Consider the following 25,220-nt stretch of genomic DNA (forward strand, 5'->3'; position numbering starts at 1 on the left):
CACTTCTAGTGGGCCCTAAGTGATTATTGAGAGGCATTACTTTTGTATGACTCTATACATTGCTTTTTAAGACAATCCTGAATAGTATATCTGTAAGTGTTTGGAAAATAGGTATGCTAAGTATGTAGCTGGGGCCAGCAGCTGGTTAGCTTAGCATAAAGACTGGCAACAGAGGGAAACAGCTAGTCTGAATATGTCAAAAAAGGCCCGCCAGCACTGATAAAGCTGCAGCAGTTGAACAAAACATGTTTTTCTTTCTTTCCTTTTTTGCACTTTAAATCATCTTATGACCTCTCAGATCTATCTTGGGACCCCTTAGATTTGAAACCACTGGTTTAGTATATATTATAAAGACACTTCTCACATGCTACGGCTCATGTGGGCTGCTTTATGTATCATGAGGCTGAGTTTGTTTCTATGGCTTCATCTCAACGATCTAATCAGCAGCTCTGTAGTGAGTTAAATTAACCACCAGAGTATGTTGGAAAAAAAAAGAACTTGTGGGAAACAAATATGCAGCCCACTAATTTAATCAAACCCTTTCCCCTTGATTTCAGTCCTAGGTACAACTTTATATGTACAAGCCTATTAATAGATCATCCTCCACAGTACGTACCGTCCTCATTAGGCTTTGAGTATGTGTACGATCCCTCACGAGATAAACTCTCATGAGACACCACTTAAAGCAATGAACGTGATATTCATGTTCCTGAGGCCTCACAGAGTAGAATTAAAGAGAAAAGCTGCGCCCGTGTCTTCAGTTTGAACTCGGCTGCCTCTAAAGGAAACACTGAACCGTTCAGCTCACGGCTCCTGAACCAAGTGGCCCCTCGACTCCACTGAAAGCCTCCTCAGCTCAGCAGATTGTTTGTCCTTTGACTGCCTTTAACATGGAGGTGTGGGGAGGTTTATAGTGCACTACAGATCAACATGTCTATTATTAAAAATGTTAATTATTGTTATTATGATGTATTATTTGTGTTCATTTGTCTTTGTTCTGTAAGTATGATGACAATAAAAGACTGGCCAGACTGTTGATGAGGGTTATTGTTCTTGCTTGTTGATAGAACAATATAGTCGACAAGGCTAAGCTAATTAACGCTAAACTGAAGTTGGTTTGCAAGTATATTTTGTTTCTCTTATGTGACTTTTTAAACAACAGTTCAAAACCCAAAGATTTATATTTGATGTAAAAACACAACCAGGAATCAGATGATGTTGTTTAAAGTTCATAGTTGTAGATTAATTGACCCATCATTTTAGCTCTTAACTGAAGGTCATATAATATTTGGAGTTCCTTCGCTTGTGTAGTAAAAAACCCAACTATAATATCTTCGGTAGCCAAACCTTATGCAATATGTGCTGTAAGGAGTGTGAGGCAATGGTGACCTCTTTGTCATCAAAACAAACTGAACAAAAAGTGTGTGTGTGTGTGTGTGTGTGTGTGTGTGTGTGGTTAGAGGGGTTTACAGCTGTGTACATTAAAGGTGCTACTTAAATATTAGCCACTAGATGTCGCCCTCCCCCGTCCCCTTTCCTTTGCTTCAATGTCACATCATTGTAGCTTGAAGCTCAAATGGTTACCAGTTAGTTACACAAACCTGCATATCTCATGGTTGAGTGGGCCGACACACTCAGTCTTGTTAAGTGCTGAATCTTTCGTGGTAGAGTAAGGGATTCAATTTGCGACATGTAGCTGTAGATATACATGTAGCTGTAGAGAAGTATATTTATCTCTTTAGGAAATTGCCTAACACATATATACAGACATAAAACATATTAAAACAGGATTGGAACTCAAAATGCTAACTGTGCCAGTATTAGTCTGTGCATATCGTAGCATTAACTGTAAAAAAAGAAACCAAAAGTAGATCTGTATGTGAGTGCTTAAATCTCCATATAAATATAGTTTTCAGCTACTTCAAAAGCATGATCAAATTCCTGAAATTTGTGGCGTTTGGTTTTGGTGTGCCATCCTAAGATTTTCAGTTGCCCTCATCTGGCCACTCCTGTAATGTTTGGGGGCGCCACTGCTGAGTTGTGGTGGAGTGTAAGGTTGCAGAAAATTGAAATACTCAAGAAAATAACAAATACCTCAGAACTCCATCATCAATCGATGGCACCATCTAGTGGATATAATGTGACAATATTTCAATAGAACTTGAACCTCAAACATTCTTTAATCACAATCTAATTAGCTGGCCTAAATATCATCAAATAATATCATCATAAAATAAAATTCCCTAATGTTTTGACACTGATTTAGAAAATTTGGTTCTTCTAATGAAAGGCTACCCACAGGATACAGGAATGATTTCAGAGACAAATTAAAAAAAGAGGAGATCTTTTAATGTTGTAGCCTTGTAATCATTAAACATGGTCATAAAATAAAGTTCAAACAGGTGACAAATGCATGCATTTAGTTCCTCCATTAAAAAAAGAAAGGTGTTGCTGCACTTTAAAATATAAAGCTCAGTCAATAAAGGATATTCTCAAACTCATATCTTAAATTGCAAAACTGCAAATGCGGTTACACCTGCACACGTTTACATTCACATAACACAACGTTGCTGCATTGACACAAAACAAAGATGAAAACTCCCTCCTGTTTTAATAAATGGAAATGTATACAAAGTAGATACAAAATATAAAAAGTATAGAAGAAAAATAAAAAACTCTATAAGCTCAGAAACTGCATTACCCTTATCATTTACTTTGACCAGTCTAAGTCCTTAATGTAATTGAAGAGCTGCATGTATTGTAAAATATGCTGTTTAGCCTTCAGGTTATCTCTAAATGAGTAGTGCTTGATCTGTAAATCTTTTTTTGATATCACTGCTACATATTTTTTGGAGTAAAGCAAGCTGAGGTCTATAAAATGCCCATTTAGATTTACTGGTATTATATCTTGCAGGATATAACCTCAACAGAAAAAGCTTAGCTGCACTTTTACTATGATCATTACCCTGTATCATCTGATCCTCACAAATACTGTAAATGAACACAAATGGAAAAGACATACAATTCACATATTTTATGTTTGCAGTTGGATCCAGATCATGAACACACTTTGCAAAGCACAGGACTTATTGTTCAACACCTCCGGTAACCACTCACCCATTTTATTTTTCAACACCTGCACCTCTGGGAGCTACAACATGTTCGGTTCCTCAGCACTGTGTACTGTTCCATGATCAGTAGTCAGATCTCAGATTTAAAGGACACAACACAGTAAGGGCCGACAGTCTCTTTGCTACAAGATGATTGTTCTTTACCCTGGAGGATACTAACCGCCACATCTTTAATACATCATACAAACTGCTGATAGGTGTGACCATTTCCTGTCTGTGATATATGTATGATCCCAACCCCTGTAGTTGAATCATGCTTTGTACGAGTTGTTCCAGATCCAGATAGCTATGATGGTGATGAAGCTGACCACTATGAAGATAATGTACAAGCCGAACAGCAGGCGGTCGATGACTATCCCAACCATTTGCCATTCCTCCGAGGTACTGCTCCCCTTGAAGTGTTTGTCCATCTGGAGGCGGATGGACAGGAGATCTTTGCTCAGTTTCCTCAGTTCATCCAGGACCGGATCAGGAGGGGACTGAGGGGCCGCAGGGAGTTTCTCTGGAGGTTTGTCACTAAAAACGCTTTCAGGATAAATGGCTGAGATATCCCCGATGCTGGATCTCATTGCTGGTTCTTGGAGAAAGGAAAAAAAAGGACAGGTTGTTTGAATTCCAATATACGTATATTTCCAAATACTCGCCTGGTGGCAAATAGCCGCCGGGCACCTAATGGCCGCCGGGGGTTTGACCCCATTTTGCGTATTAAACGCCGGTCCAATTAAAAGCCCGGGCGATTATTTCCTCATTCATTGCCTCATGGCTGTCCCTCCTTGAGGGACTGTTTGCGCTTTCACACACGGGTCGGTGGTGAAGTGGTGCACATGACTCGTGCTACGGATGGACAGACGGACGGACAGACAGGTATCTAAAACAGGTAATACATCTGGCTACATCTTTCCCACATCAAATATCCGTGATCGCCTTGACCCGCGTGCGTAAAAGCGCACACAATTCCGTGTCCTCTCACCGCGGATGCTGTGATTTGATAATAATAATAAGTTACTGTGGACCTATATGCCATGCCTTTTAATAAAATTACCAGAAGAGTTCGCTGAAAAACAGGTAATGTCAGCCTGAATTACTCAAGTGCGTCCCCGATGAAAATCGCTGACATGCATGGGGAATACAGCTTCTACAGGCTCGCCATAGCTTACTGTCCGGACTCGGGGACCAGAATTTGGGGTGGCGGACCATCGGAATGGCGATATTTCGGTGAGGCGGCCTGTAACTGTTGGTTAAATGGCCCGTTCGGTTGGTATTCGGATAACTGGGGCTTTACTGGTATAATGCAGTAGCACCACCCAGCAGTGAAACCCATGTACACGAAAAAAATGACCCACTCTAAATGTTTAGAGATTTTTGTACATGAACTCACCCCTACATTATACAGTATTTTTGCACTAAAAACATACTGGACAGGAACTGTAACCAAATAACAGCCTGGTGCAGGTCGGTGCAAAAAAAAAAAAAAAAAGCCTTGAGCAAATAGCCGCCTGGTTCTTTTGAATGTAATTCTTTTCTAAATCTAACTTGGACGTAGATTAGATCAGTGGTTCCCAACTGGTCCAGGCACAGGGTCCAGATTTGTCCTTAGGCATTAGTTCAAGGTTCACACAGTTTAATACATTCAGCATTGTACTTGTTTGGCCATGTTGTTGAGCTAATCAGTTGGTCACTTCTGAGTCGCCTGCGGTCCATTCAGAATGGACCCATGACCCACTTTTGGACTGTGACCCACCAGGTGGGAACCACTGGATTAGATTATTCAATGGCCATGGAATTAATACTTCTTATTGGCTTGCAGGTGTCCATTAAAATGATCATCAAACACTGTTTTTCTATAGTTTAAAATCAGTGCATAAGGTAAGCATAAAGAATGGGTAACCATGGGCTCACAACCAAGCGGTACTTCTACAGTTATGAGCGGGCACTTGAAAGGACTACCATTTTAATGAAAAACACGTACGTATCAGCTACCTTGTGTAAAGGAGGGAAATAAGCACACAAACAGTTTTTGTGATTAGTGTAGAAGACGCTGCTCGGTCATTGCGTCTTGTGTGGATACAGTAGTGCAGTGTATTTCCAATTAACTTAGGATTTAGGAGCATATATTGGCAGAAATGGAATATAATATAATAAGTGTGTTTTCTTTAGTGTAAAAATCACCTGAAAATAAGAAATGTATTTTCCTTACCTTAGAATTTTCTCTTAATTCAATGTTTTTTTCTGGTTTAAATGACTGGGTCTGTTTGTTTTACAGTGGGAAAAGCCTCTGAAGATAATTCAGCTCCCGCCAAAAACCTTCTGAAAATGTGGATTTAAGTTTAAAAAAGAAAAGAAAAAGTGAGTGCAGATTAGCAGGTGCTAGGATAATGCCCTTTTTCCGATCAATGGAACAGCATCAGAGAACATTGATGTGTAGCGTAAAACTGTTTTAGTCAGTGATTTACCAGTTTAAATCACTGGGACTGTTTGTTTTGGAGAGGAAGAGATCTCTGCGGATAATCCAGCTCCCGGTAAAAACCTCCTGAACAATAAACATTGACTATGTTCTAACCTTGAGAAGTTTCAGCTGGTTGCAATCTGCAGTCCTCACCACTAGATGCCACTAAATCCCCCTAAATCTTACACACTGGACCTTTAATGAGTTAGGAACAGTGTTTTCCAAAATTTTGTAATTCGTATAAATTCTTCAACAATGAAGATGACATTAAACAAATTAGTTTTCTGTGACTTAACATGTAGTCTTATAAATTATTTGGTCCATTAAATCAGTGGTTTTCAAACGTTTTGTGTCCAAGACACACCAAAGGGCAAGCAAAAATCTCAAGGCACACCTGTAAATATATCTGTGCACAATAGCCTCAATAACGTGTGTTATCACAAAAATAAGAAAAAATAAGATAGGTAGCTTTTGTGATACTGTCTACTCCCTTTTCTTTTGGTGGTAAGTCGTCTTCACTGGTGCCTTGTTGTAATTTGCCCTGAACAATTAAGCAATCCATTGTTCCACTCATAGTCAGGGTCACAATGTCCTGACTGCAACCTTCGTTCAAAATCTTTGGGTAGTTTATAAACTATACATTTTCGGAAAGTTTAGAGTGTGACAAACCCAAAAAACAATGTTTCCATTATTTTCCTGTCAAAATGGCGACCACTCATAACTTGTTTTTAGCTGAATAGCTCATGATAAATCAAATTGGCGTCTGACTTAAGTGGCTAATTGCACATTTTCTAAGCTTAGGAAACAGTACGATAAAGGTTAGTTGAGACCAGTGGTGTAGTGGTAGTTGATGAGGTGGGTGTACAACTAGGTAGATAGGTAGGTTACCGATGAGGAAGTGGGCATACTCTCCTGTATATTACAATGGCTGTTTTGCTGATAGGTGGGTATACTGTGTATATACTGTATACTGAGTGTACCCTCCACTACACAACTGGTTGAGACCCACTACCACTGATGAACTCCCAGCTCCTCAGGCCATCAGTGAAATGGTGAGATGACCCTTCAGAGGAGACTGTTCAACACAAAGATGTTCCTTGCTTAACTTGGTAATAAATGGAATGGCTAAGTTTAGAGACGTCTTAACATATACAGAAAATTTTGTTGTATTCATTACAATCCATTTTCTGTATTAAAATGCTGTTGTTTTATCAAGCATCTTTAATTCAAATTATGTCCAAGTGTTTTTCTTAGTTTATGTGACTTTTTAAATAGATAACACATTTGTTTAGCCACCAAAAAAAAACAAAAAACTGCAATGCTTGGGACTCCAAGCATTGCAGCTCTGGGAGTTTTTTTTAAAAAGAAAAATGTTTTCCACCTTTCCAAATCCAAATCCAAAATGGCTACCATAGAGACTTTGAACCAGATGTCTGGTCAAAGTTCTCATGTCTTTTATATACTACTACTACTACTACTACTACTACTACTAATAATAATAATAGTAATGATATACCTCCATGAGATGGGTTGAGGAAGACAGTGACCCGGTTGCTCTTTTTCTTTGGAGGCAGACAAACTACAAGAGCAAGATATCGTAACACGAGGACACTGAGCCACTTAGGCACTGCGCTGTACTGGCTGGAGCTGAACTGGATGTTGGTGATGAACACCGTCTCCAACAGGCTGGCCACCATCAGAGCCAGACTGACTGAGAAGAAAACGTCTGCAGGAAACAAAAACAACAAGAGCAGGGAGGATTAAGCACACTAATCATTAAATGCTGTATGTTTTTAAATGCCTGCTGGTAACCTGGTTTTTATGACCATATTCTGGAAGTGATGTTTACACTACAACCTGTTCTTCATCTCCTTGTTGGCTATACACGGTTTTGACAGGTTATGATCATTTGCATTGAGCTGTGTCTTTGATGCTGTAAGAACCAGACCAAGGATATTCATGTCCAAGTAATTACAGTCACTAAAGTGTTTTTATACAAGGTGGAACTCAGTGGCAGGATGTTGAAATCTAATGTGGAGCATTAAATGTCCTGCATCACAAATAACAGTGTCTACCAACTTTGGACGTTGGTACAATGGATTATTTAAAAACATAGTGAGTCTTCTATATGAGTTCTGGAGTTACAAGAAGCGTATTTTTACTATGATTTCTAAGCTGATTTTTGGACATTTGTTGATAGTGGAAATTGGAGATACTGATATTCCCCCGCCAGGCATATGTCACACTGAACCTAACAAAATATATGTTCAGTTTGACTAAGTTCTGACTCCCAAAAGGAGCACAAATTTTAATAGTAAACACGTTCCTCCTATGTTAACCTGATGGTGCCACTGAGTAGTTCAGTTACCTGCAGTATAATAAGCATGTGTGTGCTTAAACAAAGCAGCTCTTAGCTTTGTGCTGCTGTAAATTGCATAAAGAAGTATGCATGTTCATTTAGCTCTCTTTGAAATGAAATAAGAAACAATATATTACAGCTGCCACTAACTTATTTCTTCATTTATTTTTATTTTTGTCATGTATTAAGTGTCCTATCTGGTTTTGTGAGGTCTCCTTTGGTGACTTAAGAAGCACTTATAAATAAAATGCAATATTGTTTTTTTAATGAATATTACTAATGAGAGGTGTTGTATCTCCAGTGACAGGCAGCAGGTCGTTCATGATGAGCAGGAAGACAGTGTAGCCCAGGATGAGGGTCATCTTGAAGGAGGACCGGTCCACGCTCTGGGGAGGCAGCAGGAAGCTGAAGAGGTCCACTGTGATAAGGAAGCAGCTGGGGATCAGGAGGTTCACCACATAGAGGAGTGGTCTGCGTTTCAGAATAATCTTGGGGAAGAGACACAGATAAAGCCCAGCTTTAGGGTACATGGTATCAGTGTCCTGTATGGTACCGATGGCCCTCAATACAGCCAAACAGACAATCATGGGATCATGGGTGACACGGGTGTGACATTTTTCCGCCATGTGTGCATGCAACCCATCGCGGCAGATTTACATTTTACAGTTGCTGGTAGCAGTTAGCAGCTAATTGAAAGAAGAACAGCGGCCAAAATTGCCCGCAAATTGGGAAAACAATCCCAGAGAGGGAGGACCCCACTGAAACCTGACAGACTGAACAGTGGAGACATGAATCCAAGTGTGTGTGTGAGACCGAGACAGTAATAGACTGTGTACATGAGCACGAGTGAATGAAAGCAGTTAGTCTGTAGCGAGTCCATGTTTTTGCATTTATCCTGCATGAGCGCTGGATATTTTTATTTGCCTCTCACTTTCTCTGTGAGATAATGATGAGAAACTGCAGGCTTGCTAACTTTAGATGGTGTGCAGCTTTTTGATTTGCTGTAGCAAGTTCACTTTCAGCTGTGAGAGTCAGAGGGAGAGTCAAATGCATTGAAGGACAAAGATAATAATGTTTTTATGGCTTGTGTGTGCAAGTCAAACATTTCAAGTTGGGTGAAAAATGAGTCTCTCCTGATTGAATTGTGGATGGTGATAAAACTGCTCCAGGAAAAATCCAACGATTCATTTTTTTGGAAAAAAAAAAAAAAAAAAAAAAAAAGTTCTGCTGAGTCATTGTTAAATTTTATCGGTAGTGTCATGCTTCAGTTGCAGTTTGATTGATGACTGATGGTGTAAGTACTGTGTCCTTTCCTGTTTGTTTAAAACTTTTAAATCTGTTGATTTCTTTCAAACTCACAGCAAAACAGTACTTTAAATAGTCTGTACTATGTGCAATCAGTGTGTGGTGTAAAAGCGCTCACATGGTATTTGATCTCAGAGTAGCTTCCATCCTCTAATGCCAGGGCATGGGGAGCTATACCGATTCCTGCAAGCTCCCACTCGCCATTGGTCTCCATTACATCGAGAGACTCCTCCAGGATCTCTTCAGCTGTGGTGCCTTGAATCATCCTCACGTCCGAAGCTTGAATAACATTTGATAGCACAGTTTTGTTCTGAAGTTATTAGATGGCACAAGTGAAGTTCTGTATTTTAACAATATAATATAAATAATATTTTCACAGTTATGTAGCTCAAAAATAAGAGTTTTTTGGACCTGTATTTTAAGCAGGCTTACCAAAGTGTAGATATGATCCGAAGGTCAGAGTGCAGTTTTGGATATCAAATGGGAAAGTGTAGATTACTAATCGGCAGGAGCTGATCACTCTGATTGGCTTATCATCAAATACACGACCTGTGTTTAATAAGTAGACATAAGGAGTTTTGGGAGATTTGTCCTCCTCCATGCTGGAATAGAAAAGAATAGAAAAACTTTTTAATTATTAAATTAATTAATTAAAAGAAATATCAAAAGGAGAAAGGATGACAAAGACAAGAAGGTTTATCCTTCCTCCTTTATTAAAATTTGTACTGTATATTCATCTAAAATGGTGCATTCCAAGTGCTGACATTTCAGTTTTTTTTCTCTATTTTAAGGCTCTTGTCTCTGATTTGGACAATAAATTGAAAAGCAAACAGATCACTAAACATTCTTCGAACTTACAACTCTGCAATGTGGACGTCTGGGACCCAAAGCTTTTCTCGAGGGATAGAGACTCTCGAAGTTCCACATTCCTCCTCATCCCACCTCAGTCCCTCTATATCCCACTCCTACATTAAACAGAACAACACTGATGTGACGTCCAACCATGTCAGATGTGTCACTACATAAATTAACAAAGACAAAACACCAGGTCAACATCATTCCAGGGGAACAAAATGCAAGACATTTTAACATTTTGAACAAAAACATATGCACAATGATCAACAATATGCCAATGAACTTTAATTTAAGTTAATTTCAGTAATTTTAAACAAGTAGACGTGCATGTATCGTTTTGAGTTATAAGAAAAATCCGACAGCTAGAGCCTCTGAATTTCAGTCACATCTACTTCCCTTAGATTTTCGCTACAAACAAAAAACTAATGCAGTCACGATAACTTGAAAGACACTATAATCACATAAAGCAAGTGCAAATTTGCAATAGTTGCATGCATGCATCGACTCGTTCATGCATTCACACACACAAAGTCAAAATTTGTCACTAGTACAATGACACCTCTATGACAACTGGTTCATGAGTTATGAAAGGAGACATGGCAAAATGGTGGGTGTTTACAGATCTGAACCTACCAGAACTTGCCATATAAGTGTTGTCAGGATTTGAGATTTTTCATCCTGTCGGTGAGACATTTTTTTTTTTACATTAATAAGAGCCAGTAATACAGATGGATTATGAATTTGTGACTGTTAAGACTTGATTGAAAACGTTATGCATGCTCATGTGCAGGTATGAACAGGTGTTTGTGTAGACTCACCACTCCTACAACTCCCACCACAGTGATACCGATGGTTATGTTAACTGACTTTGAAAAGCTTTTTACAGGCGGCAGTAGCACTTTAGGGAATAATACTCTCTCAAATGCATCAAACAAGGCTTCAGGAGTTGGACTTGTGCAGTTCAGTGTTGCTACAAATCCTAAGAAAGTAGAAAGCAAGCATACATGCACATTGAAGTATTCAGTCCCAGTTCTTATATTAGTGTGATCACAGAAGCATAGTAGACCTGTCTTTGTCTGTTACACCCTATGGGTATGGTAGGGAAGCCAATTTGGTTGTGGATATAAAGGTTTTTGTTTTGTTTTTTTTTACCCTGCTTTCTTGGAATCTCAAGTGAATTGTCTTCTTGCTCTCACATGATAACAGGCTAATGATCTTGAAAAAACAAAAGCTCATTGTTCTTGCAGTGCACTTGACTGTTTGCATTGACAAAAATGCACATATTGAACCGCCACATTCATTAAATTGTGTCTGAATACATCGAAAAACTGCGAGTAGAGTCACATCATGATTGTCAGGCACATAAAAAGGTTTATAAGTTGTAACTAAATGCATTGTTGATGGTTAACAAACACCAGCCAGGCCAAAATGCACATATACCCAAACCTGTCTCCAACTTGTGATAATCGTCATTCTTAGAATGGGTGTCCCTGAAGCATAAAGACAACTCTCCATTGCCAAACAAAAATTCCTCTCCTATTGTATCATCATGACAAAAAAGCTATAACTAATGTCATGGGAAGAAACAACAGTTCAATATGTGGCTATGTGACCTAACCAGCACACTACATTTGGAAAGGATAAGATACATCTTAAAGGGCAGACTCACACAATATATCACAATCTGGCAACCTCTCATATCAGACCGTGCACAAAGTACAGTTCCCCAGTTGTAACCCACTCTTCTACAATATCCTATTCTGAGATTAAGGTAATGGATAAGGGAGTAGAAGGGGTTAAGGAAGTCCTGTACTTAGACTTAGTTTCCCTTTTTTTCATTTTATTTTATTTTTATTCTTTTTCCCCCCTCTTTATTTACTTTATGTACATTTAATACATCTATGTTTTGTCCTACTAACATGTTCACGTTGATGTTTTCTTGCATCTGTGAACCAACTATTTCAAAACTCTTTTCTGTAACATAAAATGAGCGCTGACACTCCATCACCTGGGGAAAAAACAAATAAACAAAAAAAACACCAACCAGAACTTTTTTTTTTAATTTTTTGTTAAGTTGTTCTTATTAGATACTTATAACAGGTCTGTAAATTATTAGTAAAAGTATCTTTGCTGCACCTCACTGTCCCTCATTTCCTGTCATCTCTCTAATGTCAATAATAAAAAGATAAAAATGCACAAAAAACAGAGGTGTCTAATACATACAGGATGTTGGCTCTGCTCTGCTCTCTGCTATGTTCACATTTTAGAAAATATAATCAATGTTTTGCTAATTTATTATTTCATCCAACTGCAACCCATTAGCTATTTATCAGAATATGGTTGCTTCTGTATGACAGCTGCAATGATGACTGTTGGTTTTATTGTGGCGTGTATTGGTAACATTTGTGCAAAAAAAAAAAAAAATCTCTGCAATTCTTCATGGCTGTCCCACTCTAAAAAAGTTAAATTAAGCATAAAAGTAATATCTTCTACGTAGATATTCAGAGATAACTTCCTGTACATAAGAGATAATATCTTGTACGTCAGAGATAAACCTAGTTTTGGCAGACAACTTTTTCATCTTGCCTTTCGGAGCTTTCATATAATTCCCTTATTTTTTGGGGGGGAATAAAAGCTGGAAATACTGAATATATCATGGAAACAAGAACTGTATAACTATGGTTCTAACTTTAGCTATAAGTAACTATATATAGAGAGAAAAAGAATTTATTATGTTGTATTTGTCTTTAGTTTTAAGTTGAATATTTTCTGAAAACGAACCTAACCCACTGTACAAGACCAAAAGTAACTGAATTGCCCCTTTAGCTACTGACTTGCAGCTGTTCAGCTTTTAACAGATGGAGATATCTTCCCGCCTTACCGTGAAGCAGCGTGAAAGAGATGAAGATGAGCTCAGCAGGCTTTATATCTCTCATTTTCAGCCTCAGTTAAATCCTTATCATGAAAAGTACCTTAAATTACAAAACAAAAAAGATCAGCGGTCTGCTCCATCAGGTTGAGATGTTCTGCCGCAACGACATAAATTATCAATGCTTAGGTGAAATGTATAACCTTCTCCAGAGGCTAATATTGACTGTGAAAGAGACTGCAGCATGACTTACTGTACGCCTTTGGGTATTCCAAGCTGCAAGCAGAGATCCGCTCATCTGATGAGCATGTTTGCTTAATGAGTTGTGAGCTTGTTCAACAGGTTTTTAAATCATCTTTATGTTGACTGGCATTAGATGTGTCAACAATTGGATATGTCGTAGCTGAACCCAAGGCAAACACAACAGTATACACAATCAAGCTTTGCCTCTCTAAGTCATTCAATGGATTCTCACGTTAGCATCATGGTTAGGCTTCTGGGTTTGCATTTTATTACATTTTATTTAAACTGCTCTTTTATAGTAACTCTTAATATCTTTTAAAAATAAATTTGTCTATCTTTTTACACTTCTGTGTGTTGCCCTGTAGATGATGATAAGTCTTGGGGAGCCAGGCTTAAGGGTGGGTTTAACAGTACCCTTATCCTCCAGTTGGGTGGGTCACATTAGCATCCACACATTTGCATAAACTCACGGAGCAGCCAAGGCTGATGGAAATTATGTTAGTTTTTCAGACTGGCATTGCAATCCCCAGAGCCACACAGCTAGCATGACCAAAAAAAACGACCCACTAATTTGGCTGAGAGAGCAAAATTGCCAAATTATGCTTCACAATACACTGGTACCAGATCATCATTATTAAACTGCAATTCAACTGTGCAGTAGCATTTAGGAAAGTAGCTACTTGTCCTACAGTGCTACTTTCACTGCTGTTATATTTTATGACTTTAGGACAAATAACTGAAACAACAAAAGATTTATTTAAGACACACATGTTGTGATAGATGATTTTATACCCCCAATTCTGATGCTAAATTATTTTACATAAAACATTTCATGTTAACATTCTGTCAATCCCAAACATATCTCCATCTCGAAACCCGACTGTCTGTAGTTGTAGTCTAAAGAAGTTATTGTTGTGTGTCAAGAATAAAAAGTGACTGGAGTACACTGATTGATTTGCAGCCTTTAATTGTAGGATAACAGGAATAACAGAGAAAGTATGTGATATAATATTATTGTCTGGCTGTTACATACATTATTTGCATGGAGCATACAAGATGAATATTAGAGGTCCGAGAACGGAACCTTGAGGGATTCCACCAGTGATAACAACATGGCCCCGGCTTGAGGAACAACCTGAACCAACTAAGCACAGTGTATAGATGATTCTAAAGTACACAGAGAAAACAAACTTTGTCCAACAGGTCATTTACATTCAAAAAGGCATTAAACAAAAACAGCATTCTCAATAGTTTCCCAATAAAATGATTATTTAGAAGAGTTTAGGATGTACTTTAGCAGGGGCTAAATAAATGCAGGACACAAAACTAGCAGTACTGCAAAATGAAAAAAGGAGGCAAATACACAAAATGACTTTTTACAATACCTTTTTAATTTGTAACATAGATATCCTATGAATCATCACTAAATTGATCAATTAGGACTGGCTGATCCAGACGCACCACATGGAGATGATGACCAGGGCATAACATGAAATAAGCAGCAGATAGATGCGGAAGAGCAGGAAGTCAAGGACATATCCTACATGGCACCACTGGTCTTGCAGCTCGCTCTCCTTCTGCAGCGAGGTGAGGTGGGCACGAAGGTCGCTGAGGTATTGACAGATCTGTTGCAGTTCAGGAAGAGCAGCTGTACCTGGCCAGAGAATAGCAAACACATTGATGATAGTTCACATCTGGTGGCTGCCAGGTCTGGCTGCATGTTCATGTTAATTATTATTATTTTTTTTTTAAGCTAAATGCTGCCGCTCTGCACTGTCTTTATGCAGCGTTACTGCTGATATCAGGATGGCGTTGCTGCTAGCCAAAGTGTAGCGCCCAACCTCCAGTTTCCCCCAAGGCTAATAATGTTAGCTCTGTCAGCGCGGTTGCTGTTGTTAGCGCTAGCCGCCAGCTTATCCACCTCCATGTTGAGAACTGTGTGCAGACTACCCTGATTCAGCCTGTGAATCATTGATGTGCTCTAAATGTTGCATACAGCTCCTATAACGAGACTATGATTCACTGTTTTACTCTGTAGAAATTGTCATTACAGATATATTTCCATATGTGACATACATAGATTTAAATGTTTTAATAGATGACTGCTAATATTTTTGACGTCAGGCCACTGAGCAGCTCCAGTTGGCAGAAGCAATATCAAAGCAGTGTTTGATTACCTCCGCTGCTGTTTGAGTGTTGGGGAGCTGTCTGGCTGGCTGGTTGGATGATCCACGACTCTGAACCTCTGTTTGAGCTTTCAGGTTTATCCTTCTGTTGCACTGAGGGGCGCTGGATGTCCTCAGGCCATCTGTAGCAGATAAGGGTGGCTATGTGTTTGAGGACAACCACCCTCACCCAGTTTGGAACCTCTTGATATTTCATGGAGCTGTGGTGGAGGACATTTGTGATGATGACCGTTTCCAGTAGACTGATGACCATGAGGGCCAGACACACCGAGAAATAGATACCTAGATTAAAGGATAGGGATTTAAGGAGAAATGGAAGGACACACATAAAAGATGTCACATGTAGTAGCAGGAGCAAAGGACCCCCCTTGTCTATAATTCATTTGTAGCTCCCACCGTCATGAAATATGCAATTACTTGGGTCATGAGACTTTTGGGATGTAGAAATTGAGTTACTGGCCACAAAATGTTGAAAAAACCTGTTGCAGCTTTAGACAGTTGATAGTTGTGTAGCTTGTCAAAAACAAAGGGCAAAAACTCAAAACTGTATTAACTGATTTTCACCACTTGGGGGCGGAGAAACAAGCTGAAAGCACAACACTGACATTTTGCCATCTGATACAAGAGTTACAATTGGGAAATAGCTGGCAAGCAAATCACTTAATACACATTTACAGACACAAGCAACCCCTTTCAAATTACAGAGAATCATTTCATTGTTAAAGTCAAAACCTTGATTAGAACTGCTTCTCATTACTGTTGATTTAAAGCATGGATTATCATGATGTCAGGTAAGATGGAACCTGTAACCCAGACTATGATAGCGCTCAGGTTATGTCACCCCTAGATGTCACCACCTCTGACCTATAATGGGTGTGCCGTTTGCTGTGCTGGGCAGCAGGTCGTTCATGATGAGCAGGAAGACGGTGTAGCCCAGGATGAGGGTCATCTTGAAGGAGGCACGGTCAACACTGTGGGGGGGCAGGTAGAAGGACAGGATATCGATGAGCATTAGGAAGGAGCTGGGGATCAGCAGGTTGACCACGTAGAGCACCGGACGCCGCTTTATGACCACCTGGTGAAAAACAGTCAGTTTGAAGGGTCTTTATTGTGTAGGCCATGAATAACAATCATGTAAAAAAGCTTTGCAGGCTTCTTAACATAATATATATCGAACTAGGAAAATACGCATTCAAAAGATGACATTTAACAATACAAATATGTTCACCATGAGTAAACATTTGTATTATGCATTGCTAATTCTGTGCTGAGCATGAGGCCTGCGCTACAAAGCAGGATTTGAGGTTAGCGAGGTAATGTCAGGGTAAACCCTGAGTCATCAGTACTACAAAGCCGATTCTCTTTTTACTGGGATAAATGACCGTGGTCACTTATGCTGAACAAAATTGAAATCACAACCTGTCAACACCCCGACCACTGACCAATTAGATCACTAGAAAAATATCCTGACATGGACAAAAGTCCGGAGTGACAGGTAACAAAAGAGTAGCTATATATTTTTATACGTGAGTAGGTGGGTCATTATACAAAAACGTGCCATTTTGTGTCTCTCAAACAAAACCGTGCTATAAATGTCAATAAACACACTATAATCATTTTAGAATTTATTTTCCATGATATCTCTTGTAACATTAAAACAATGTAAAATTTTATTTATTTTGTTTTGAAAGTTTTAAACACCTTTTTGTACGAAGCATCATTCAAAAACTGTAAAAATGGCCTGTCGCTCAATATGATTGTTCTACTTTCACTGGCTATTAAGGCCCAAAAAAGTCAAACTATCATAAAAACATAAACTTATATATAAAGCCTCAAGTGTCTTTCATTATTCATGAATGGGTTTTATTCTTAATATATGTAAAATGTTGTAAAAAACATCAATTTAGTTGGGTCGCCAGGTAGTTGTCAACCCTGTTACTTTTAATGAAAACACCTCTTCTGAGATAATGGACTGCTCCGAAAGTTGCATCATCAGTGAGTGAAATCAGCTTCCTTTTGTGAACATGCTGGTGTAAAGACAAATAAGTGTTCTCTTCTTTTCATGATTTTTCTTAGAGTTATAATGTTTGACAGAGGGGGACGAGCTTATTGTGTCAGCCCTGTTTCCACAAAAGGACACGTTAAAAAGATATTTGTTCAAAATTTTTAATGTACATAAATAACATGATTTAAGCCTCTAATGAATGCACACCATGTGGTCTCATGACCTTCACCACATGGCTAGTAATGGCTGCCAAGAACATTTTTCGTCAACCCTGTTACCATTCTAGTGTAAAAGAGTTGATGGTAACAGGGTTGACAAAAGTATGGTTTTGCGAGTACATGAAAATATACTTTCCTTACCAATAGCATTTACATGATATACATGGTTTCACAAGTGTCATTGCTAGCTGAGAGGGAAATTGAAAAAATTGTGCACCTGGTGACAAGTTTTTGAAATTTAGCATGGTGTTACACTTGGTGGAGAGGTATAACATGGTCCAACATGGAACCCATTACAATTTGGAGCAGATCCAAATCTCCAGTGAGGGCCATATTGAAATTTGTGGCTATCCCAACGGGAACTGCCCATTGGTTTGACAGCCCATTGGTTCGACATCCCATTGTTCCGACCATATTAAACTCATTGTTCTGAAGTCCGTTCCGAAATCATCATGACGCCCTGTGGTTAAGGTCTGGTTAGGTTTAGGCACAAAAACCACTTGGTTAGGCTCAGGAAAAGATCATGGTGTGGGTTAAAATGAAAAAGAAAGTGGCAAACACATAAGCCGTGAGCCTGCTCCGCCTCAAGCCGGTCGCGGCGCACCATACGCCCGCCGTGAGCCGTCCAGCACCGCGGACAGTCGGACTAATGGGATGTTGAACCAATGGGCTGTCGAACCAGTGACATGGACCTATCCCAACTTGGTTTTTGAAAACCTTATACCCATACCTTACACTATGCCAAATTTCAAAAACTTGTCACCAAGTGCACAATTTTTTCAATTTCCCTCTCAGCTAGCGATGAAACTTGTAAAACCATAATGTAAATGCTATTGGTAAGGAAAGTATATTTTCATGTACTCGCAAAACCATACTTTTGTTACGTCAACCCTGTTACGCTAGAATGGTAACAGGGTTGACAAAAAATGTTCTTGGCAGCCATTACTAGCCATGTGGTGAAGGTCATGAGACCACATGGTGTGCATTCATTAGAGGCTTATATCATGTTATTTATGTACATTAAAATTTTTTTAACAAATATCTTTTTAACATGTCCTTTTGTGGAAACAGGGCTGACACAATAAGCTTGTCCCTCTCTGTCAAACATTATATCACTATAAGAAAAATCATGAAAATAAGAGGACACTTGTCTTTTCACCAGCATGTTCACAAAAGGAAGCTGATTTCACTCCCAGGAAATGATGCAACTTTCGGAGCAGGCCAAACATGTTTAATGGATCAAATTCATTGTGACTGTCCTTTCAATATCCTTAATGTTTTGAAAAATGCTAAAACCTCTCAATAAATATGTCTCCAAAATATTCTTTGATTAGTCATGTTGAATTAAAGGTTTATGAATGTCCCATTATCTCCATTAGACCCAAAGCTGCAACTTAAACTAGCAGTATGGTAACTGTTGTCAACCCTGTTACTGAGGTGTCAGCCCTGTTACTTGTATAATATTCTAGTATAATTCAAAAAATGAAAAGACAAATGTCAAATCAACTCATTTTATATGTTAAGTAAAAGAAACCAGTAATCTACAGAATGAAATGTGGGTATTACTGTTTTGTTTCCATATTCTGTTTTTTAAAAGAAATGCTGTAAAAGTGTCAATTGCAAATGAGCATATTCATCCATGGATAAAACATAAACACTTCAATACTCCCACTGTATAAACACACTTGGTGTAACAAGGGGAGATTTATCCTTCAAAGTATATCAGATTTGTTGTAAATATGCATTTAAAACATTTTCAAACACTAATTGGTGTAACGTAACAGGGTTGACAAAATTAAATGTGGAAAAAAATAAAAAATAAGATGGCCTGAGATGACACAGCACCTATTTCTGATAGGTAAGGATCTATTTAATCCAAAAAGGGTCATAAATAGTTTTAAAACAGTACTTTGAAAATAAAACATTAAGAATGGGAAATGGCACGTTTTCATATAATGACCCAGAATAATTTTATTGCTCCAGGGCTCTGTTTCCACTGGTTAAAACAGAGTCTCTAACAAAGGGAGAGATCGTTTACAACACTGAACATATGATGATGATTTTAGCTGGATTTTAACTTGTGCAACAAACTAATTCTGCACTTAATTCAAATCTAATAATACCTACATGTATTTTAAGTTCTGAGCTATGTTTAATGTTTGGAACTAGTTTCCAGTGTTTCTCTTTTTCTGTTGTAAGATTACAGGCTTTCATTTACATTTCACACACATGATTTTCTCCTGTCTCATGAACAGAACAGTCCTAAAAGTTATAGTATCACAGTTTCATCTCAGTTGCCGGCTATTTTCATAAACGGACATTTCACCGTCTCCGTTTTCAAAAAGATCTTCGTTTACACTTACCCGTGTACACAAGAGCATGCCAAACCTGTAGGTGGCAGTGTAACGAGAGGCTCAAGCCTTCCATGTATCCATTGTCACCATAGCAACATAGGTCGCACTTTTGACACAGGCGCAAGTTCCGGCGCATACTGTGACGTTGGCTGCCTATAACTCTGTTTATCTCCGTTTATCTCAGTTTACATGCAAACGCGCAACCGGAGTTTTCCAAAATCTCCACTCTGGCCGGAGTTTTTAGAAAGACTCGTTTTCAGAGGAGAAATCTCCGTTTGCGTGTAAACGAAGGGCACAAACGAAGGAAGATGTCTCCGTTTATCAAAATCACCGTGTACGTGTAAACGGCCTCTTATATTATATGGTTAGTAGTGAGCTGCAGGGTAGAGGTGTGGGGGAGATGGCTCATGAGAGTAGTACCAGGTGAGTTGATTGACACAGCTGTTGCTGCTTTGCTCTGATTACATCTCTCCCTTTTTCATGCAGTAGTGTGCTGGCCCTCAGAACACTGCAGCCCAGACCAAGGAGAAGGACACCACCTGAGTTGTTGGTTTATAACTGAAAGGACAGGGAGACGTGCTGGAGGAGCCGGGCAGCCACAGTCACATGTTGTGGACTGATTGTTGTTGTTGTGTGCCGGGCAGTAGTTAATGAAGTATTGCATATTGACGGATTGCTGAATCTGTACATCTGTGCTCGGGAGCTCACAGGGGCAAGACGGCTACAAGCACCTGTCTAGTTTTCCGACCACTCAAAGTGCTTTTTACTCTTTTTACTCTTGCTTTTAGCTTTTGTTTTTAATGATCTATTGTTCCTTTAATGTTTTATTTTAATGTATTTCTCTTGTAAAGCACATTGAATTGCCTTGTGTATGAATGGTGCTATATAAATAAAATTGCCTTGCCTTGACTTACATGTCACATTCACACACACAGTCACACACTGGTGGCCGAGGCTACCATACATGATGCCACTTGCTACACTGACCATTCGCACACACTCACACACTGATGGAACAGCCATAGGGAGCAATGTGGGGTTCAGTGTCTTGCTTCAAGGATACTTCGACACACAGAGTGGAGGAGCTGAGGATCCAAACCCTGATCTTCCTATTAAAGTTCGACCCCCTCGACCTCTGAGCTACAGTCGCCCATTTTATATGAAGTAGCCTACTTCATTCATGGTTCACATGAACACGCTTGTGGGGTTGATAACCAGCTACATAATACCAGTTTCCAGACGGCCAATGTTAAAGTTAGTGAAGCCAGAGAATATCGTGGATAAATTAAATTGGTTTCATAATAGAGGCCTCTGGAGTAACTGATTTGGTCACTTGGGGTAGAAACAGTTTATTGTTGTTGATGTATCGTCCCCTTTAAAATTGAAATGTTGAACTTGCTGCACACATACTTGTTTAAACATCCAGCATCCAGCTGTTTCCTTATGCTTCTAGTGTTTATGCTAAGCTAAGTGTACCAGCTGCTGGCTCCAACAACATATCGTACAGACGTGAGAGAGGTATCAATCCACTCATCAAACTCTTATAGACAAAGCAAATGAGTGCATTTCCACAAAACTTTGCCTTTAACATAAGTAATCATCGTTGTTTAATTATGTCTGACAGTCACCGATTTTATTTACGGCTGGTATTTGCCAACATAAGAGAAGTTAACTATTTTCCCTCACCCAGAAGGTGATAATGTCCCACTCATCTATCCCAAACTGGAGGATAGAGGTCTCTCCCAGTATGTCCACCAGCTCCCACTCTCCACTGGCTTCCAGGTAACGCTTTGAGTTTCCAGACATCTCCTTAAAGGTCAGGGCTGGACCAACCCTCACATCCCTTACTGTGAAAGAGAAAAAGACAATGAGACAGTGAGAACTAGCCAGACAGTTCTCCAGAAACAACACCATTATGTAAATAAATAAGTTAGCTAAAAGTAACAACTGATTGATTACATAATCATCTATATTTTTGTCCTCTTTTTCCTTTTGTGTTTATTGTTATTCCCTGCAACAATGCTAAAAGTGCAACAAGTGTAGCAAACGACTGGATGAGTTTATGACACCGTAAATGTAGTGAAGCCTTTTCTTACTGGTGTGCATGTATGAGCCAAATGTAAATGTGCAATTCTGCACGTCAAAAGGAAAACTGAAGATCTCCAGGTTGCAGGCTGAGACGAGCCGAAGCATCCTGTCCCAGCGGATGTGACCTGTGTGGTTGACGTAGACGTAAGGACACGCTTGGGAAACATCGTCATCCACGCTGGGAGGGTTGGAGGAGCCGGGATGAAAAAGAAGAAATACAATGAAACACAATGACAGAAGAAACACATTAAGATGGTATTTAAATGACACCCATGAGGAAACAAATTACTTTCAAAATGAATATGATTATTCTCTCTCAGCTTCCCCTGCTGGATTGTCAGACATGCTTTAACAGGGGAATAATCTGACACTGAAAACAGAGCTGGAAATATCCCAAACCAGTCTGAGCAGGAACGTACTTGGACAAACTAATCCCCCTACTTTCTGGTCCTGAAGAAAGTGTATGGTCGCTCCTGGACCTCTGTACCCTGAATAGTCATGTCGTGGTCCGCACATTTTTGACTATGCATCAACCCCACATCTGATGGACATCACTGTCACGCCCTGAGACCCTGACACATTGGTTTCTTCAAGACAGAGGTTGACATAATGTCCAGAGAAGGACAAAGCCCCTTGAGGCAATTTCTGATATTGGGCTATATAAATAAATTTGACGTGACTTTTCCACACTCTGTGGCAACTCAGTGGCATCATTATGACCAACAGCAGACCTCTTTGCATCCAGGGACAAACTGTGGAACCCACTGAGGATAAGCGAAGCATCTCCCCATGGAGATCATGCATTTGCTCATCCGTTGAGGCCATAGGGACTGATGTGTATGCTGCCACATCAGACAGGGATGATGCAGCTGGTTTGCAAGATCAAGACACAGAAGTTACCATTTTTGTATCTCCAGATTGTCGGTGTGACTTCTCCTATCTGGACATACTTCAGATTGGACTCAAGGGTCTCCGATGTGCCAGGAACTCTCTCTCAGGCAGCAGGCATGATATCTGTACAGATGTGTGTCAACACCTTTTAGTTGCAGCTGAGTGGATTATCATTCTACAATGGTGGCCACTATGCAGAGTGTATTAGATGCTGCATTCTTAGTAGGTTGTTGTGATGCATGAACTAGTAACACTAGCACTTTAAAAGATGTCTCAGGGCACTAGGCCTTGTTCAGACTGCCAACTGTAATCCATTTTCTTTGGCATATCCAGATTGTATCCAGACTGCATTATCAAAATCTGGACAGTGTGTCTCAGTCCAGACCCTTTAGCTGCTTGTAGCGGGTTTTTAAAGTGTCTTTTGAGTCTTTTGAATCCAGAGTGGAGGAAATGCTATGGAGGACAACATGGAGAACAACCATCTGTGGGCAGATGTCAAAATAAATTGCCTGCTGCTAATTGTTTGCAGGGTGAAGTGGTCGACCTTCATTTCTTAAGATTCCACATGGAAAGGCTGTGTCACCAGCTTAGCTCCGTAGATACTGGTACCTATGTCATTACTACAGCAACCCATGCAGATGGGCTGTTGAAGTCTGGTCACACAAATCCGATCTGAACTCTTGCAATTAACAGTGTGGACAGTCTGTCTTAAAGATCAGATTTGAGAAATAAATCTGATTTGCCTGCACACTAAACGTAGCATAACTGCTTTGTAACAAGCCATTGGGTGTGTGCGTAGAAGACCCTCAGGGATCCACTAAAAGAAAAACACACAAAAAAGAAAGTAAGAAAGAAAACCACAATTTTTTAAAGCTGGAGAACTTACAACTCATACACGATGATGTCTGGAGACCAGAGCTGCTTCACAGGGAGAGAAATCCTGGTGACACCGTCACACTCATCAGGGTCCCAAACCAGGAACTCATGGTGCCAGTACTGCAGTGGATTCATCAGAAATAATGTGAAATTTCTAACATGGAGTTAAAATGCCTGCTCACCTTTCATTTTATAATCTCTGTATGTGATCCTGCAGTGGCTACAGGCACATGATAAATCAGATTGCATTACATTTATTGACAGTGCGTTGTTGCATGCTACTTACCAGTCTCAGCCACAGGAACGTAGTGAGTATTTGGGTTTTCTCATTCTGAAATATAATAAACAACAAGTAAACATCATGTGAAGCTGATTTATATCTACCTATCAAGCCAGGTTAAATCTAAAAATGCAACGTTTTATAACGATACACATGGTAACCAGTAATAAGAGTTGTAGTGATGAATGTTTGCACATATATATATATATATATATACATACATATATATATATTGACATCTGCATTTAAGTTGCCTTATATGCCCTCTGTCAGCTGTGGTGGATTACTGTAGTGACTAGCCCCAAACTTTAGCCGCTAATGGTTGCTATATTGTTTAGACGTGTGCTCAGAAAACTACTCTCAATCTTTACCGATGCTATATATTATCATATGTTTATTTTCTCACCAATGTCCAAATAACTTCCACTAAATTTTGACGTGAACTTCCAAATCTTAATTCGAGCACAGTCAAAAACTGCTTGTTTCCTAACATCAGCAACACCTGTGCTCACTGGCATCAACTTAAATACCATCGCCTGCCTCAGCCAGTGACATCAGCCACCTAGTGGCGTGACGGGATAATACACTTAACACAAGTCAAACATATGGCTACAACAATGACATTTTTTGGGGTTTTCGCCTCTATATGATAGGGTAGCTTGAGCGTGACATGTAGCAAAGGGCAGCTGCGACAAGGACACAGCCTATGTACCAGGTGAGCAACTGCTCTCTAACAATGTGTTTGTTTTCTATCTAGATGCTCTCAGTGATTTTCTTAAATCATTAAGTGACATACTCACCACCCCCAGGACAGCATACAGGGTGAAGGAGATGTTGCTTATGGTGGGATTGCTGAGGTTCACTGCTGGCCTGAAGGGTTTTAGGTCAAACACAGCCTGCATGGACTCATAGGTTGGACCACTGTGGCCGTCTTTACAGGACAGTCTACCATAACACAGACACACTGACGAAAGAGAAGGTTTAAAAAAGCACTTCAATGTTGCTTTAATTACAATGCAACTGCAGGTTAAAATGTTAGGAAAGAATATTAAACTGCAAAGTTACTAAGTAGAATATTATTGCAAATGTAAATATCACAAAACAAAACATAAAA

At 39.4% G+C, this 25,220-nt stretch overlaps 1 protein-coding gene across 1 annotated transcript; it reads right to left on the bottom strand.

Annotated features, from left to right (window-relative positions):
• Positions 1 to 2,327: 2,327 nt before the first annotated feature.
• LOC117254046 (uncharacterized) lies at positions 2,328 to 25,008 on the bottom strand. The gene is made up of 16 exons (XM_078169120.1): positions 24,907 to 25,008; positions 24,113 to 24,157; positions 23,837 to 23,946; positions 22,068 to 22,237; positions 21,658 to 21,818; positions 16,259 to 16,469; positions 15,386 to 15,676; positions 14,656 to 14,862; positions 10,915 to 11,075; positions 10,730 to 10,774; positions 10,100 to 10,206; positions 9,674 to 9,843; positions 9,360 to 9,520; positions 8,214 to 8,424; positions 7,094 to 7,303; positions 2,328 to 3,708 (listed from the first exon to the last, which is right to left on the bottom strand). The coding sequence occupies exons 1-16, from the start codon at positions 25,006 to 25,008 to the stop codon at positions 3,383 to 3,385; spliced, it is 2,688 nt and encodes an 895-aa protein (XP_078025246.1). The 3' UTR covers positions 2,328 to 3,382.
• Between the last annotated feature and the right edge of the window lie 212 nt (positions 25,009 to 25,220).

Source organism: Epinephelus lanceolatus, chromosome 6, assembly GCF_041903045.1.
Source record: "Epinephelus lanceolatus isolate andai-2023 chromosome 6, ASM4190304v1, whole genome shotgun sequence".
Classification (NCBI taxonomy): Eukaryota; Metazoa; Chordata; class Actinopteri; order Perciformes; family Serranidae; genus Epinephelus; species Epinephelus lanceolatus.